Source organism: Alosa alosa, chromosome 6 (assembly GCF_017589495.1).
Source record: "Alosa alosa isolate M-15738 ecotype Scorff River chromosome 6, AALO_Geno_1.1, whole genome shotgun sequence".
Classification (NCBI taxonomy): domain Eukaryota; kingdom Metazoa; phylum Chordata; class Actinopteri; order Clupeiformes; family Clupeidae; genus Alosa; species Alosa alosa.
Window position 1 is genome coordinate 24,231,828 of NC_063194.1, and position 16,040 is coordinate 24,247,867.

At 42.4% G+C, this 16,040-nt stretch overlaps 1 protein-coding gene across 4 annotated transcripts in view; it reads right to left on the minus strand.

Moving 5' to 3' along the window:
- cdk12 (cyclin-dependent kinase 12) overlaps nt 1-16,040 on the minus strand; it is a 30,726-nt gene that overhangs the window by 13,367 nt on the left and 1,319 nt on the right. For 2 of the 4 annotated variants that reach the window (XM_048245088.1, XM_048245090.1), the window contains exons 2-4: nt 13,905-15,149; nt 6,437-7,105; nt 2,319-2,504 (exon numbers count right to left, since the gene is read on the minus strand). In XM_048245088.1, coding sequence (XP_048101045.1) covers nt 2,319-2,504; nt 6,437-7,105; nt 13,905-15,109 — 2,060 coding nt within the window. In that variant the 5' untranslated portion in view covers nt 15,110-15,149. Of the gene's footprint in view, nt 1-2,318; nt 2,505-6,436; nt 7,106-13,904; nt 15,901-16,040 lie in introns of those variants that run through there. The other 2 variants (XM_048245089.1, XM_048245091.1) reach the window with 2 other exon arrangements.

Genomic DNA, 16,040 nt, shown 5'->3' on the forward strand with positions numbered 1-16,040 from the left:
GTCCACAGAAGACTGGCCGAGAGGGGATGACCATATAGTTTTGAAATCAAAAAAAAAAAAAAAAAAGTGGCTGTGGTAAATTAAAAATTGCAGTCGGAAGAATGTGTACATTTATTTACAGCACACATAGGCCTACATACATTGTTTCTTGACTGCTAATGCTGTTTATTGACAGTTTGTAAAGTTTAGACGAAGAAAGAAGGAATCTCTGTTAGGAATCTCTAACCAATGTGATTGGTTAGGCGGGACCAATGATTTCAAAGTTAATGCAAAGTCTACGCCCGTTAGTGTTGGAAACATATCTGAAATCATGAGTCACCAAACTCTTTTCCCAAAGTGAATGAGTCTGGTTTTAACCAGGCTACCATAATGAAACACAACGAATATATAAAATCAGCTAAGGCACAATTATAGCACTGCTGTGCCACTTTTCCTTAGTCTGGCTAACACCAGATCGATTCTAAAAAAGGTTGGTCTGGGAATGCCTAGTTCACTTCTGATTTCCAAGGAGCAAAACCAGCAGTGAAATTAAGGCCAACAAACATGGCGATGCGACAGTCAAACGGAATGGTGGAATTCTTGTGTTAGGTCGAATAGCTTTATTACACACACTACTTGCGATGTGATCGATTGCCACCGCCAACTCATGAACAGGTGGCCACCCATCGATTCAGTGAAGACACTGAATTATGACGCAATTCTATGACGTATCAAAATTGCTTTCAAAAATAGAAAGGTCGATTAGAGCCGTGATAGAAATTGTGGATCACTAACAAAATCTTATGCAATAGAAGTGATTACTAATAAGTTTATATGTATTAGAAGTGAGTACTAATCTACATGTATTTCATAGAGATGATTAACATTACATTTTCATATATTATGTGTATGCTTTTCGTTATATTCGATTCTATGCATCAACTTTGCTTTGTCTGGTCATTTGCTCTCTCCAGGTCACGACTTTAACCCTTAAAGGTGTAGGTTTTTGAACATTCTAAGTTCCGCAACAATTGAAGGTTCTAAAATTCTATGTTGAATTCAATGAACCCAGATATTCTTTAGAATGTTAATTTCCCAACATTCCCGTCACACCGGTGTGACGGTACTCCTTTAAGGGTTAAGGGTCATGCGACGCCGTTTGTCACGAGTTAGGGGTATTCTGCCTGAGGCAGTAATATTAGGAATATCCTGTGAGAGAGCATACCATGACAAGAAAATGCTGAAGAATGTATATGTATTGTATTGACCTATTATCTTATTTACCTGGAGTAGCTACATGACTTGGTGTGAGGACCACACGCTATGTCCAAGAAGTATCCATGTATTGTTGCATTTCTGCATGTAAGAGAAGTTCTGGAAAAGACCTTTGTATGTTCAAGTAAGAAGGACCCATGTGATTTGTATTACTACGATGAAACTAAAATGTATAAGATGGGGCCTTGCCCTAGAGAACTTGGCCCCCCGAGCGTTGCAACGCTGTGTGCATTGCTTTATTTACTTCAATAGATTCTATTTAATTCAGCCAGTCGCCTGCCATAAATTGCCATCGCATCACTTACCGTGTGTGTTGGCATTTATACTCAAATTGGTAAATTAATGACTCTTTGCAGAAGTACAGCAACCACATCTTTTGCAAACAAAGGTTGCAAATCCAGTTGTTCACTCAATTCCAAAAATGATACAAGTATGTTGTTTATACTGATGCCATAAGTGAAGCCACTGGTTGCGTTCAACCGCGCTCCTAACTGTACTCCCTTGTCTGTCATTGTATAAAGCCCGCCCCATGCCAGATAAGCGGTTGTGATCGTTCCTGTGCTTTCAGTGGTTTTGGAAATGGCTGTGAATTGAAGAATTGCCTGACGGATCTGTAGAGCAAATTCAAATGCTTTCACAGATTTGTCTGGGTTTACCTAGGTTAGCTATTAGGGCTGCGCAATTTAGGGAAAATATCTAATTGCAAATTTGCTGACAGATAATGTCAATGTCAAGATTCAGTTCAATATTCCAAACGTCCAAGTTGTGCCATTTCTGATTAGTGAGCATGCCGAGTGCATGAGAAACACAGCACTCCTGATTGGTGAGCCTCACTGTCTGTCACACAAGGAGGAAGACATGAATATACAAATCATAAATGTGACAAGATTAACTGTGTATGATTAACTGTTCATATTGCAATTGTGTTAAATGTGCAGCCCTACTAGCTATTCCTCCAATAAAAATGTCAAATTAAGAGTATGGTTTGCAATGTATACGTTTAGGTCCCTGCTCCGGGTCATATATCAGAGACCTCAATGCAACAGACAAGACAGGCCACTTACTTTGGTCTCTTCTTGTAGGTTGGCTGCACAGGAGGGAGGACTTGCTGCGGAGGCGACGGTGGAGGGGAGGAGTCTCCTCCTGACTGCGGAGGGGGCAGGGGCAGGTCGCTGAGCAGGGAGCGCGTCCGCGTCTCCCGCTCCTTCTCCCGACGCGACGAACGCTGCGGAGGCGTGCTCTTCTTTGGGCTGCAGCACACACGACACGGGGACAGCCGTTAAGGACCGTCTCAACAACTAAAAATCTCACACATAGCACCTCTATGACATGACACAACTTCAGTGTGATGTGTTAAAGGTGCTATATTTAAAACGTTCCAAAAATGACCTCAGAATGGCAACAGACTGTAAAGAAATAATCGTTTTGATGTCATTTCAAAACACGCCTATTCTCTGTGTGTTTTCAGATCAAAAGGTTGTACCAAGTTTAAAAATGGCACTTCTGCTTGGTAAAGTTGTGCTTGACCAATCAACATGCAAGTACGTCAGTCATGGTTCCTATGTGCAGGGAAAAGACCATACCCCAAAGGAATTGCGGTCAGAGGAACTATAAATCATCCAGAGTTCCATGCAGTGCGAATGCATAAAAAAAGTTCTAGGAAGTCTCTCCAGTGCGAAAACACCTTATGCTTCGGACCGCACTCTCCTCTTGTAACACTATAATCCACCTCAAGATGCACTGCATCAAATATATGGAAATCAATGGAAGAAAGCAGTCAGGACATAGGAGTGCTTTCAAGACTCAGGTTGTGGTTGTGAGGTTGTGTTTGAGAGAACAAAATGTAATGCATGAAAGTCAATTTTCACTTCTGTCTTTCAATGGTAAACATATAGCCTAAGCAGTGGTGTCTTTGTAACTATGGAGGAAGTTCATACAGTATCAGGTAGGTTGACTTTCGCTCCCCTGCACACAGTAACCGGTCAGACAGTTCTCAGTCATCCTTGAGGCGTTCTTCTAATTGTTAAAACAAACAGTTGAAGACTGCTTACTGTTCACTGCAACTCATTTTCTGTGATCACCGCTTAGTCATTGTTAAACCCAGGTAAACAAATGAGACCAAACACCAGCTGAACTCCTGAGTAAACCACAGGCAGCCCCCGATACCACCCACTCCTAGCAACAGAAGTGAATGGCTTCACTTCAGTGGGTCTGGTGACTCATAATACCCAGCAGGATCCTCACTCTGGCCATTCACCGCTGCCACAATAATAATTCATTTAAATAGAAGACGTGATATCAAAACAGGCCTACAGTTACTAGTCAAGAACATCCTCTCCGCCACGTGCCATGAAACGAGAGCGAGAGGTACAAAATTGTATTTGCACTTCTCTGCAACGACTTTGTTAACTTGCTCAACGCAATTTACATTACGTTTTATTGTGACCACATTCTGTTGGTATGTCTTGTTTCAGTGGGTAAAATTACTGGTTTGGACCCATTTCAAGATAACTGCCCAAACATTTAGAGATAAGCAACCCAAAAGGAAATTACACTTTTACATTTTCATAAAAGAATCCTATTAAAGTCTCAGTGTACAACATTACCAGAGAGGGTTGAAGCGGACCAAGAGGCGCAAACATTCAACAACTTCCACATTCGATTATTGCAGGGGGGGGGGCTTTATGCAGACAAGAGTAAGCCCTCGCTGCACTAATGTTAATGGGAGACTTGTGGAATTTCACCAATAAACTGGCCATTGTGTGTTCCTGGAGTTGCTGAGGGTTTTTTGGAAACATTTGTCATAATCCAGACATGATTCTGATCATTTCAAGCCTGATGGTGTAATTTGTTAGTGTTCGGATTTGGAAAAAAAATGTACTTTATATCAGACCATGCAGCTGCCAGTTACTGTCCGGTTGCTAGTAAGCTAGCTAGCCTGCCAGCTAAGGTAACATTTTAAACAGAGAAGTGTCATTTCTTTGATATTACAACTAGCTGAATAACATTACTGACGTTAGTTAAAGTGGACTTTAACTCAAGTGAACTTGCAACAGTATATTAAGTTAGACCAAAGTCCCTAGCCAGCTAGTTTGTTCACGGACTAATTCAATTATTCATTCCATGTCCGAAAGAGTGATTCATTGGCATCATTCATGGTATCATTCATGTACACACAATTATGTTTATCTGCACTTATTGCTTGATAAGAGAAAAAGTTTATTTTGTGACGTAAGGTGACACACCCACTTATGCAGACCGGAACTGTCCCGTTTATCTCCCATAGAAACGAATTGCGTTGCTCTATCTTGTTAGTAATCAAGGATCTTTGACATTACTGAACAAACTGATATAGTAGCTTGCCAATAATATTAGGATTTAGCCTACTTACCTAAAGTATATGTAGTATAAATGTTGTAATTAAAACGGGAGGATAACTTGAGCTAAATAACAACTTTCCTCATGTTTGCATATGTTTTGCCAAGCAAACTGCTCGTTTATCAAATTCAGTTTTCTAGACACTAGATACCAATAAAGCACAAAGGTGGGGATCACACTGGAATTAATGAAGTGGTAGTGGTAAGCGTAACGTTACACTAGCGTTACGCTAGCGCTGCAACCGTTCCGCTGCCAAACCATAGACAACAAGAAACCTGCCGCTTGCCGCTGGTCAGTGTGATCCCTGCCTAAGAGGGTAACAAACATAGATATAGAAACCTAGAGACCGAAGAAGTCAAGTTCAGCTCGAGATTTTGATACAGTAGCGTTACAGTTAGAATCTGTCAGATAGTGGGATAACAAGTCAATGAACTAAGTCAATGAGTAATGCCTCAAACCTGTGCTGCCTATGGAGTTCAAACAAAAGATCCTTCCAGAACAGACAACAGGGGATTGTTTGATCAGTTCACAAGTAGGTGGCAGTTAATAATAGTGAACGTTAAACATCAATATGGTGTTAAGACTGGCTAGTTAGAGAGCTGTGATGAGGGAAAGTAGACTTTGTACACGTTTGTTTACACATGTTGACTACTCCAATTCGGCGGCCGTGTTAACATATTCCACCCAATAGAACTTGACAGACAATGAGGTATCTAGGTTTCTGCTCAAAACTGCTCAAAAACGTCTTGCGCCTACTCACGACCACAACCTTGTACAGCGCAACAATAAGCATTCTGGGCAATGTATCGGCAATGTCAGAGACTTCACTCACCTTATTCTAAGCCAGTGTTGCATCAAAATGAGTTCGAAGCAGTTATTTTAAAGTACTATAAGCATTCATTTACTAATGACTGCATATCAGGAAATGATTTTAGGGTGCATTGCACCTTTTGATATTACACCTTCTGTATTAGCTGAGCATATCTAGTGTTTACCATACATTGACTAATCTGTGGCGGGGCGCCACGAAATAAAAATCTGCCGCCACAGATGAATATTCTATGTTTAATTTAATTTAAATTAAATATAAGGTCAAATCCTTGCATTGCCATTGAGCTGCGCTTTTTACGCACGCAGCCTTTCCTTGCCCCGCCCCGCTCTCTCTCGTAGCCCGCTGCCCCTCCTCTGCAAGTGCATTTAACAAAATATTCACAATTGTTGAAGGATTGTTGTTGCCACATAGAAGCATTGCATAGAAGACGTCTGGCTAAATTGCTACTAAATCCGCTTAGCCTCGTGACCATGCTGCGCAAATTTGTTCAAAACTGCTGCATTGAAGTGAACTCTAAGGTCTTATCACAGCATAGTAGGCTACATTGAAGAGACTAAACTAAGTTTAAGTTATGAAATCAAGCAGTATCTCAAAGCGAACGTTAAAATACTGTTTGGATGTCGAATTTAGTATGCTTAGCCTACTTCTAAGCTGCTTGTCAATTTCGTTGAAGGGCTCATTTTATTGACTCTGACACTGAATGTTTGCAAAATCCCGATGTAAATGGAAAAGTGTTTTCCAAAATTCAAAAGTACGAACCTTTATTTTAACTATGTAGAAAACGTTATGAATTGCATCCACACATCAGCAACTGTGTTACAATTGCAGGGGTTCCCTCAAACGTCATAAAGTGACGGGCACTCAATTAGACCTATACGATCTTAATACCACCACCCCCCCCCCAGCTACCGCCACAAATTGAATCCAATTCTGTGGGAAACACTGATATCATAACCATAACCATACACTTACCTGTCCCTGATCTCTCCCAGGAGCATTGGAGGCAGCGGGAGTGGCGGCAATGTAGAGGTTTTCATTGGCAGAGCTTTGTGGGCGGGGCTGCGCGTGTGGCTCTGATTGGCTGGTGATCTGGGGCGGGACTTTGCCAGAGCAGTGATAGAGGAAGTGGCTGGGGATGGCGGGAGAGGAGGGGGTGAGGTGAGAGGAAGTGGCGGGGGAGAGGTGAGTGGGAGAGGTGGCGGAGGAGAGGGCAGAGGGGGGAGAGGAGCCGCATTCTCCTTCCCGAGAGACACATCAGCTGGAGCGTCCGGAGGGGGAGGGGGCAGCGGCTCAGCAGGCTGGGACATAGCCCTGTCCACTGGGTTGGGCGTCCTGTCCAACGTCTCCATTTCCTGGTCTCGGGGACGGGAGGAGGGTGTTGTGGGCGTTGCGGTCCGGCGGGTGGGGGACGAGCCACGGGAGGCGGCAAGCGAGGCCGCCTGTCGCTCCTTCTTGCGGCGGCTGAGCTCGGCCCCCAGGCTGGAGGCGATCGGCAGGCGCGAGGAGGAAGGGGAGCGGCTGGTCGGCCGGCTACTGTGGGTGCCGCTGGCTGCAGCTGACGAGCGCTTCTTACTGCGAGAGCGGGAGGAGGAGCGGCGGGAGGAGTATGGAGGTGAGCGCGTCCGGGAACGAGCGGAACGTCTGGAGGGAGGAGAGAAAAAGGACAAGTTAAACGTGACTGATAATAACTTGAGGCAAGATTATTTCATCAAGGTCAAAAAAATAAATAAATTAAAAAGAGATGTGGCAGGTAGTACAGTCAAGTACTAAAGCCCCAAACCAAAGGGTTTCAGGCTTTATTTATTTGCCTGAAGGTCACACCATCACACTGCTTAATCCAAAGACTATATGACGGCACATAAAAACACATTAAGGACCACAAGCAAGGGGAGCAATACAAGGGGAAGAGGTCAATGAACTTTTAAGAATTCTACTACTCAACAAATGGAGGAGCCAACCCAAGCATTAGTTAGAAGATACATTCCACTCCATACAAGTCAACAATGTAAAAGTTTTCATCCAATTTTAATCTAACCTTAGTTAACCTTAATCTAAACCTTAGCTTTCTTAGAAATATAAGGTTCAGGTGATATTGCTCACATAATGACTACTCCTGGTCAAATTGAAGAAAAAAATAAACAATCCCCTGTCTAAGCATGAAGGGAACATAAGAGGCCATTTGCCAGAGCTATTCATACCAAAATGCCTGCCAGATGTCTTTCAACTGAATTTTTACATTTCTCAGTGGTAACACAATGCATTTCACCAACCATAATGTGGATGGCTACTGGTTACTTTAAAAGCTTGGCTTTCAAAGTTTCATATTCAAGTTCATATTCCTTCATGCCTCTGCTCTTATCCATCTTCAAACAGGCTGAAGCAATTCCTAGCACTTAAACTATGGGATTAACAACTGAGGTCCTCTCCATTAGTCCTAGGAGCTAACCCAATATAGCCTGGCCCCATCCACCTAGATCTTTCAGGAATATCTAGTCTGGAACACCATAGTTCATAACAGTTTCCCCCAAAACAAGAAAAAAGGTCAGGAAAAAAAGCGAAGAGGGGAAGATGAAATCGAAACTTATTGTGATAAACGGTAGCAGCAACACCTGCAAACTAGGGGTGTCACGAAGTCGAAATCAATCGAAATTACATCTCAATCTCGAACTTCAAACTCAAAGGTAGAATCGACGATGTAGCCACACCCTCAATGTCATATCCAGCATGTATGCCAAGACACAAAAACACACACACACACACTTGTTAAACTGCAGCATCAACTCTGAAATCACCGGTGTGGAAGTATTTTGTTGTTCTTTCACGTCAATTAACACTAACTTACTTAGCAAAAGAAAAGATGATCTAGTTTCAGTCCAAAATTAGCCTACTTCAAGGCATAAAATGCATATTCCATGAACACTAATGTTAGGTATCTTCGGAGTGTGCTGAAACAAATTATCATCGTGTTGTTTCATTTCACTATGTTCACGTCTATGTTTAATATTTGTTCCGTTTACAACCTCGCAGTTGGAGCGGTTTCAAAATAAAAGCCCCCGAAAGAGAATAGGAAAAGGCCAAAAAATGTAAATAACATAAGAAATGCATTAATAGTAATATTAAGAAAACATTGAAAATCTAATCGAATCGTGACTTTGTGAATTAAATCAAAGATTTGGAGAATCATGACACCCCTACTGCAAACATCAAAAAAAGCAGTTGGAAAATGTATCTTGCAGAAATTAATTTACAGCAAAAGGTTGACCCACATACATTGTTTCCTGACTGCTGATGCTGTATTGTCAGTTTAGTCAGTTCAAGTGTAGGCGAAGTAGGAAGTAACATTAGGAATCTCTGTATGTGATTGGTAAGGCTGGACCAATGATTTCAAAGTTAGTGCCCGTTGCGATGCAAGTGCTGTAAACGAATCCCACTTCGTGAATGAGTGTTTTTTTCCAGGCTAAACCCAATAAACCATCAAAAAAAATCTTAAGATGCAAGTTCTGTGCAAGTGTGCCGTCTTTCTTTGAGCTTATCCATTTAGTCACAACTTGGTGATGTCCTTAGAATTAGAGTCCATTCATTTAGATCCAGAGTACATTTAGCCAATTTGCATATGAATCAACCAGTAAATTGCAATAGCTCAAACTAGGGATGCAATGATTGTGAAATTCTGGGCCAATATCGATACAGATGTATAAACAATTCGGAACAGGCCTTTATAGCACAACATTTACCTAATGCAGAATTGATCTAACATATCAAATACACATCAGCCACTGCAAAAAGTGGAGTTCGACCCCTGGGCTATACTGTGATGACACATTAATGCTGGTATTAATTATAGACCATTAAAATGCCATCTACTGGTTGGTTCAGCCCTTAACCCTTTTTAAAGTTTCTGTCTCAGTGTCTTGGCCACTTAGCCTAGGGCCTATACTTCAATCTATTGATTAATCTGAGAACAGGTTTGTGTACTGCTTACAGGGCTTGAGGCAGAAGCTAGTTGTTACATGGTCATGGAACAACAGCAGGATAGTGGCAGTGCTCATAAAAAAAATGAAAATGTCTTTGTCCTCTCAAGCTGAAAAGCAAAACGAAGAATAAAGAGTGTGCATCACTGTTGAGATAACCCACACAGATGCATGTCCACCTGTTGCCAGAGAAAATGGAATTTATTCCAAGGATTCCCTCCCACCCCTTCAGGGGTTGTGACCACCAGACAAATGATTAAACACAGACTTGTTAAACCCTCATAAAGCTCACACAGTTCAGTGCACAGTCCAATGAAGAGCAAACACACCACGTGTGGATATAAAAACACATGGCAATTTCAAGGGGCGACAAATTCCCACCAAAAGACTTCATTGCACAAAGAGCCTACAAGAAATTTTAGCCTCGGCTGAGGTCATAATGACAAGGTTAATGATTCCTCAGCAGAATGCTCTCAATAACAGGGTACTGGCATTTTCACAAATACAAATTCCAATCCATTTCCCAAATAGATTATTTATTTATTTTATTTTTATTTTTTCATTCAAGATACCCGAAAAAGTTAACATACCAACAAGCAAGCTCTAAACCATCCCTGTTGCAACACTTTCTAACCAAAGTAACTACTTTGTATTGAATACAATGCAAGACAACGGAAGAGTGCAAGACAACTTGAATCCTACAGAATTCTATGCATAGGCCTAGACCCTTTAAGACTGCTTGTTGAACTTTTGAGGAGATTTTTTGTTGGAATTTTGACGTTTGATACAGTTTCCACAGTCAACGTTCTGTACGTTTTACTATGTGAACAGAACTGGTAGACTTTTCCCACGATTTTCACTAAAGATGTTCATACTTTTCCAGGTCTGAAAATCTATAAAGGACAATTTTAGACTTTCAAGACCAAAAAGTCATAACAGAGGAGGAACCTAGGAACATTAACACAAATGCTACAAAAACCCCTGTGACACCAGCTAGAACAAGAATTACCACCACTGTTCATGTCACTTCTGAGGCAAGAATTCTGTAATTAGAACAAAGTTACAGTTATGTCATACATGACCACTGCAGCCTCTAATACACCCTTCAAAAAGCAAATCCTTCAAAAACGATGATCTGGGGCCATATTCACGGAGCATTTTAACTTACCACTAGGAGTGCTCCTAAATCGCACAAAAAATGTTACATAGGAGTTTTCTGTTATTTACAAAGCCTCTCAGACTTACTTTAATACACTACGGATAGATTCAGTATCTTTGCAAGATTTCTTAAATGAATCTGTATTGACACATTTGCAAAGAGGAGAAACAATTTAATTTGATTTAGGCCTACAATGAAACGTTATATTCAGTTTAGCCTACATATTGACAATGAATGGTTTTGGTTGTTGTAGGTGGCGTTATTGCACGCCTTAGTTACAATGCACAATTATTCCCTCGCGATTGAAAGCTCCTGTAGCTGCATGTGCATTTTAAAACATTGTGATGTGAAATGCTACAAACTGCTGCTTAGGATCGTTTCTGAATAGGTCTTAGTGAGTTAGGAGTCCTGTCGACTTCTAAGCGGTCCCAGACTTAGGTGCTACTTTTAGGGCTAAAATGCTTTGTGAATTACTCTTAGTCAAAAGAATTAGAAGTCCTAAAGTAACGAGTGACACGCCCATTATTTTTAGGAGTTTCTCCAAAATTCGCCAGTTAGGAGCTACTTTTAGCCTTAAAATCCTTTGTGAATACGGCCCCTGATCTGAGAAGCTCACAAGAAAACTGAACATCTCTTTTTACACAACACATTATAGGTTGCCCGATTGATCAGCCAATTTTTGGCATTTTTTAAATTGAGTGGCATCAGCTGATATCGGAGTATAGTAGGCTGATCTGTCTGTGTGTGGGGAGAAGTAGTTGTCACGCACGCACGCACAAAAACACTGTTAAAAAGTATTATTAGCCTACACTTTCCTAGAGTTGATGCTGACAATGCCCCTTCTAATTTGAGAGGGGAAATGACCGCGATTTCGCGGTATACCGCTTTAGGCGTCAAGTGACTGCGGTATTGCGGTTACCGTGCCAGCCCTAATTGAAGAAAGATCATAAATGTTCAATAAATGTTTTTGTTAAGATACACAATATGTATCAACTTAACTTATTAGTGTTACATTTTATCCTGCAAATAGAGGGGAGAAAACAGGCAAATATCAGCTAAAAAAAATATATAGCATATATCGGCCGACCCTGATTTATAAATATTGGCATCGGCTATAGAAAAACCCATATCCGTCAACCTCCAACACATTACACACACATTGTCTATATCAAATTATATTTATGAAGAAAGCTTATCAAACCCCTTTTTCATACAGCAGAGCAAAGTTACACTGTGGTCATCATATCATCCCATCCCGAAGTTGGCCCATCTTACCCTTCACAAATTAAAAAACTGAAGTCTTCCCAACTTTAAATGGACAGTGAAAGGATACTAGATTCTTGTTGGAAGATTACAAAGAAATTATCTACCTTAGGGATGGACAACATAGAATAACTGTAGCATATTTCATCGTATTTTTTGGAATGTGTGTGTGTATATATATATATATATATATATATATATATATATATATATATATATATATATATATATATATCAGAGGAAGCTCGTCCATAGAGGAGCGGGATGACCATCCTGCCTAAACTTTCAAGTGAAAGAAATGAAAGTAATTAAATCTACATACCGGTACATTTAACTAAATCACTTATTAAAACAACATGTAACCAATTGATTTCAAAATGCAAGATCACTGAAATCATTACAAATCCTGAGAGTGACCTCTACCACAATTGACAAGTATGACATAGAGGGTCCCCATTAACAGCCGCTCCAAATCCCATAAATGTGGTCTTAACACGCTCACTCTCTGTAAGGAGTATGTCTTTGTTTATCTCTATCAAATCAACAACCCTCCACCCACCCAATATCCACCTCCACCACCGCACACCTTCCTCCGCTACTTTTAAAACCATCAGCCACTGATGTTTATACCCGACACACAGTGTGAAAATAGTACCATAACCCACTATCTTCTTGGCCACAAGTCACATCTGCTTACAATCTTGAGAACCATGCAACCACCCAAAAAAGTGATCAAAAAAATAAAACTTAATCCTGATCCTCATCCTTCCTCTTTCTTGGTTTGAAAGCTGCCTTTCAACATGTTTGACCATGGTCTTTACATACTCTGCCTACATTGCAGCATGTAGCCTATGTAACATGTCCTGTCCGGTCATCAAACATATTGAGGTGCTCAGCTTCACTAACCAGTGTTTCCCAAATAATTGAATTGTATTTGTGGTGGAAGGTTTGCAGAATTAATTTGAATGCAACAGTTTTTAAAATTAGCGAAGTGTGGTTATGATTCTAACCAGATTTAAGCACAATTTAGTACAACCAGGAAACTCATTGTGTGGTGGTCAATGTTGATATTGTGGTGGGCCGCCACAAATAAGTCAATGTATGGGGAACACTGCTAACAGTACCAGCCTGTGAGAACCAGAACCAAAATAAAAGTAGCCAAAAGTAAGTCACCAACACCATCTAAGGATTGACTACATAACTTTGGGAGTGTGAAAATTATCTGGCCAAAAGCAAACCATACCAAAGAGAGATCAGGAAGTACAGTGACATCAGGTGTTCAATAGCCACCACCCTTTAGTGTTGGCGAAAAGTACTACACACACACCAGAGCAGACACCCGTCAGATATATCTTAAAAAATAAATTATACCATTCATACCAAAACTGTGCCAGTCCAAATGGTCCACGCCACTGTAGACTATTTACATCCCTCTTGGTAAGCACATTATTACCACCTTGCCTATTCTTTACCTTTAGTTGAGCATAACCTCAATAAACACATTTTTATGGTGAATGCCGCCTCTGGACAACATCAAGGTCAACGAAAAATATGAACAAGGCCTTGTTCCATATTTGGCGTCAGCTTGGCCTGAAAGCGCAGACACTTAACTGCCATTTCACACTGCATGCCGTGAAGTGAGACTGTGTGTGCAGACTGGCACAACAGACCTATTCTATGTAGGAACTGGGGCTTGCTCTATGGACTGAGGCTAGTCTGAGGCAAGAGACTGTTAGATTTGAAAAGCTAGCCTATGTGTCCTGGGTATCAGCCTCATCTCTACATGCCTGTGCACAGTAAGCAGGCACACAAACCAGGACCTATTCGCCACTGCTGTGGCCTAAAGCAATCATGGACATGTATAATAGGTTAGGCATAAAAAGTAGAAATGACCAGTTGAATATGCTATGCACATGACGTCACATTCACATGCACGTTGAAATTAATTTGGCCAAGACATGGATTATACTGCTGGAGGTGAAGTACAAAGGGTGCAAATGCGATAGGTATGTTTGTAATGGGAGTGCGTGTGATTCAATACACTCACCTGGACATGGGACTTGCACTTGAAGATCTCCGGTTGCCATAGGGACTGACAGATAGCCGTTTCCGTGATGAATAAGGGCTGGTATCCCTCTCATAGCTGGAGGATCTGTGTCTTGACCCATAGGGGCTGTCTGAGCGCTGTCTGCTCCTTCTCACTGACTCCCGGTAAGGGCTTGGGCTCTGGGCCCTACGGCGTGATGAGTATATGTCCTCAACCTCTCCCCCGTAGACCCCCATTCCCAAAGGACTGTCCCCCCTTCGAGGGCTGGGAGATAAAGTCGAGCCAGAAGTCTGCTGTCTGCGGCGCGGGCTGCTACGGGATGAAGCCTTACTTTTGGGGCTCGACTTGTGACTCTTGGAGGACTTGCGATGACCCCTGTCCGAGCGCTCCCCCTTAGAAGAGGTCCTGCCCTGGCTCTCACGGTGCTGCTTGTCTTTGCGGGTTTTGGACCGGCTGGCCTCTTTGTTCCGCGATGAGGTGCTACTCCCCAGGTTAAGCCCTGGCTGGACTGCAGAGGACGGAGACTCCCCGCTGCGTTTCAAGACACCTGCCTCCTGTCTCTTCAGTCCTGCCACGGAGGAGGAGAGCTTGTCTTTGCTCTTCCCCTCTCTCTCCCTGTCTCGCTCCTTACTGCTCTTCTTTTTCGAGTTCCCTCCCCCGTCCACCGACTCCCTCACTCTATGCGGGTCCTTGGATTTTTTTCGGGAATGCCGGTGTTTATGAGACCTCTCTCTAGCCCCGTCTGCCCCGCCCCCGTTATCACCCCTGCAGTAATCCGACGACTCTGAACGTTCATCATCTCTCCGCTCAGCTCTGGCCGGTGGATCAGAGAAGGTGTCGGAATCGGAGCTGATGTCGTCATACTCCACTAGAGGCTTGATGGCGCCGACTGCAGGTGGCGGCCCAGGACTCGGCGCAGTGAAAACTGTGGCCTCTCCTGACGCCGCTGAGGAGGACTCACGACCGTGCTTCGATGATTTATGCCGTTTGTGCTTAGAAGTCAAGCCAGACGACGAGCCCGGAGATTTGGACTGTGGTTTCCCGTCTTTACTGGTCATGTTAGCAGCAGAGCTGTGACGCGACCCTGAGGTTTGGTGAGGCCCGCTGTTGGCGCTTGTAGCAGGCTGCAGAGGTTGCACAGAGACGCTAGTGCTGCTGGATTCTGGCTTTCTCTTGGTCCCATGTTGTCGGTCTGATCCAGGCATGCCTCACGTCAGCAGCGGTCCTTCTCCCAGGCTCGGACCTCTGCATCGAAGACAATACATTAACGCTGAACAGATGCCTTAAAGAAAAAACATCCGGTAAAAGTTGTACAATCAAAAGCACTAAACAAACATCGAATCAAGTCTGCCCACGTTGTCCTCAAGGTTTATCCCCGGCTCATTCCAGTCAGGTCAAGCGGCAATTCTTTTGAGATACGAAAAAATTGTTCGTATCAAAAAGTCGGTGAACACTGCCTTTCCGCAAAGAATGTTTTAAGAGCTTGAAACAAAATCCCAAAACGATTATTTTACTATTCTCTCCCCTTGTGTGTAATTTAGCCAGCTAGCCAATGCTATCAAACTAGCTCGCTAGCAAGCAAGCTAGCATTTTTCGTCAAAACAAAAAGGAAAAAGATTGAAGTCGCCCATTAAGCTGGCTATCCTTGCCCGACACATGGCAATGAATAAGTTATTTTAGATCCACAATTTCACTGCCCTTGACTTCAGAAATAAGTATAGTCCGTTATCAATGGGCAATATTTTCCCACAAACTAAAAAAAAAACTTGACCCCGTTGGTAGCTACTGTTTACATGTTCGCTTTAATATGCCAGTTTATCTCTTTGCAGTTTTGATATTGGTTAGAAATTATCATATATTCATGTGCAGAATATGTTCCAGTTTATTTTTCGTGGCTCTGGGCAGCAACCCGGCCTAGTTTAAGGGCGATGTTAATGGATTTCAAAACATCCACAGCCCCCGTTCTACGACCAAGCTAGAGCGGCCATTGTGCCTAGTATTATGGGAACTTGAGTAACCGATTCCTTAGAAACTCCTCCGGTAGGAGGAGCTACGCTCATAGAGCTAAGCTACACAGAGCGGGTCTGTCCTGTGTCATCGGCTTCAACAGCAGGGAAATTCAGGTTGCTTAACTGC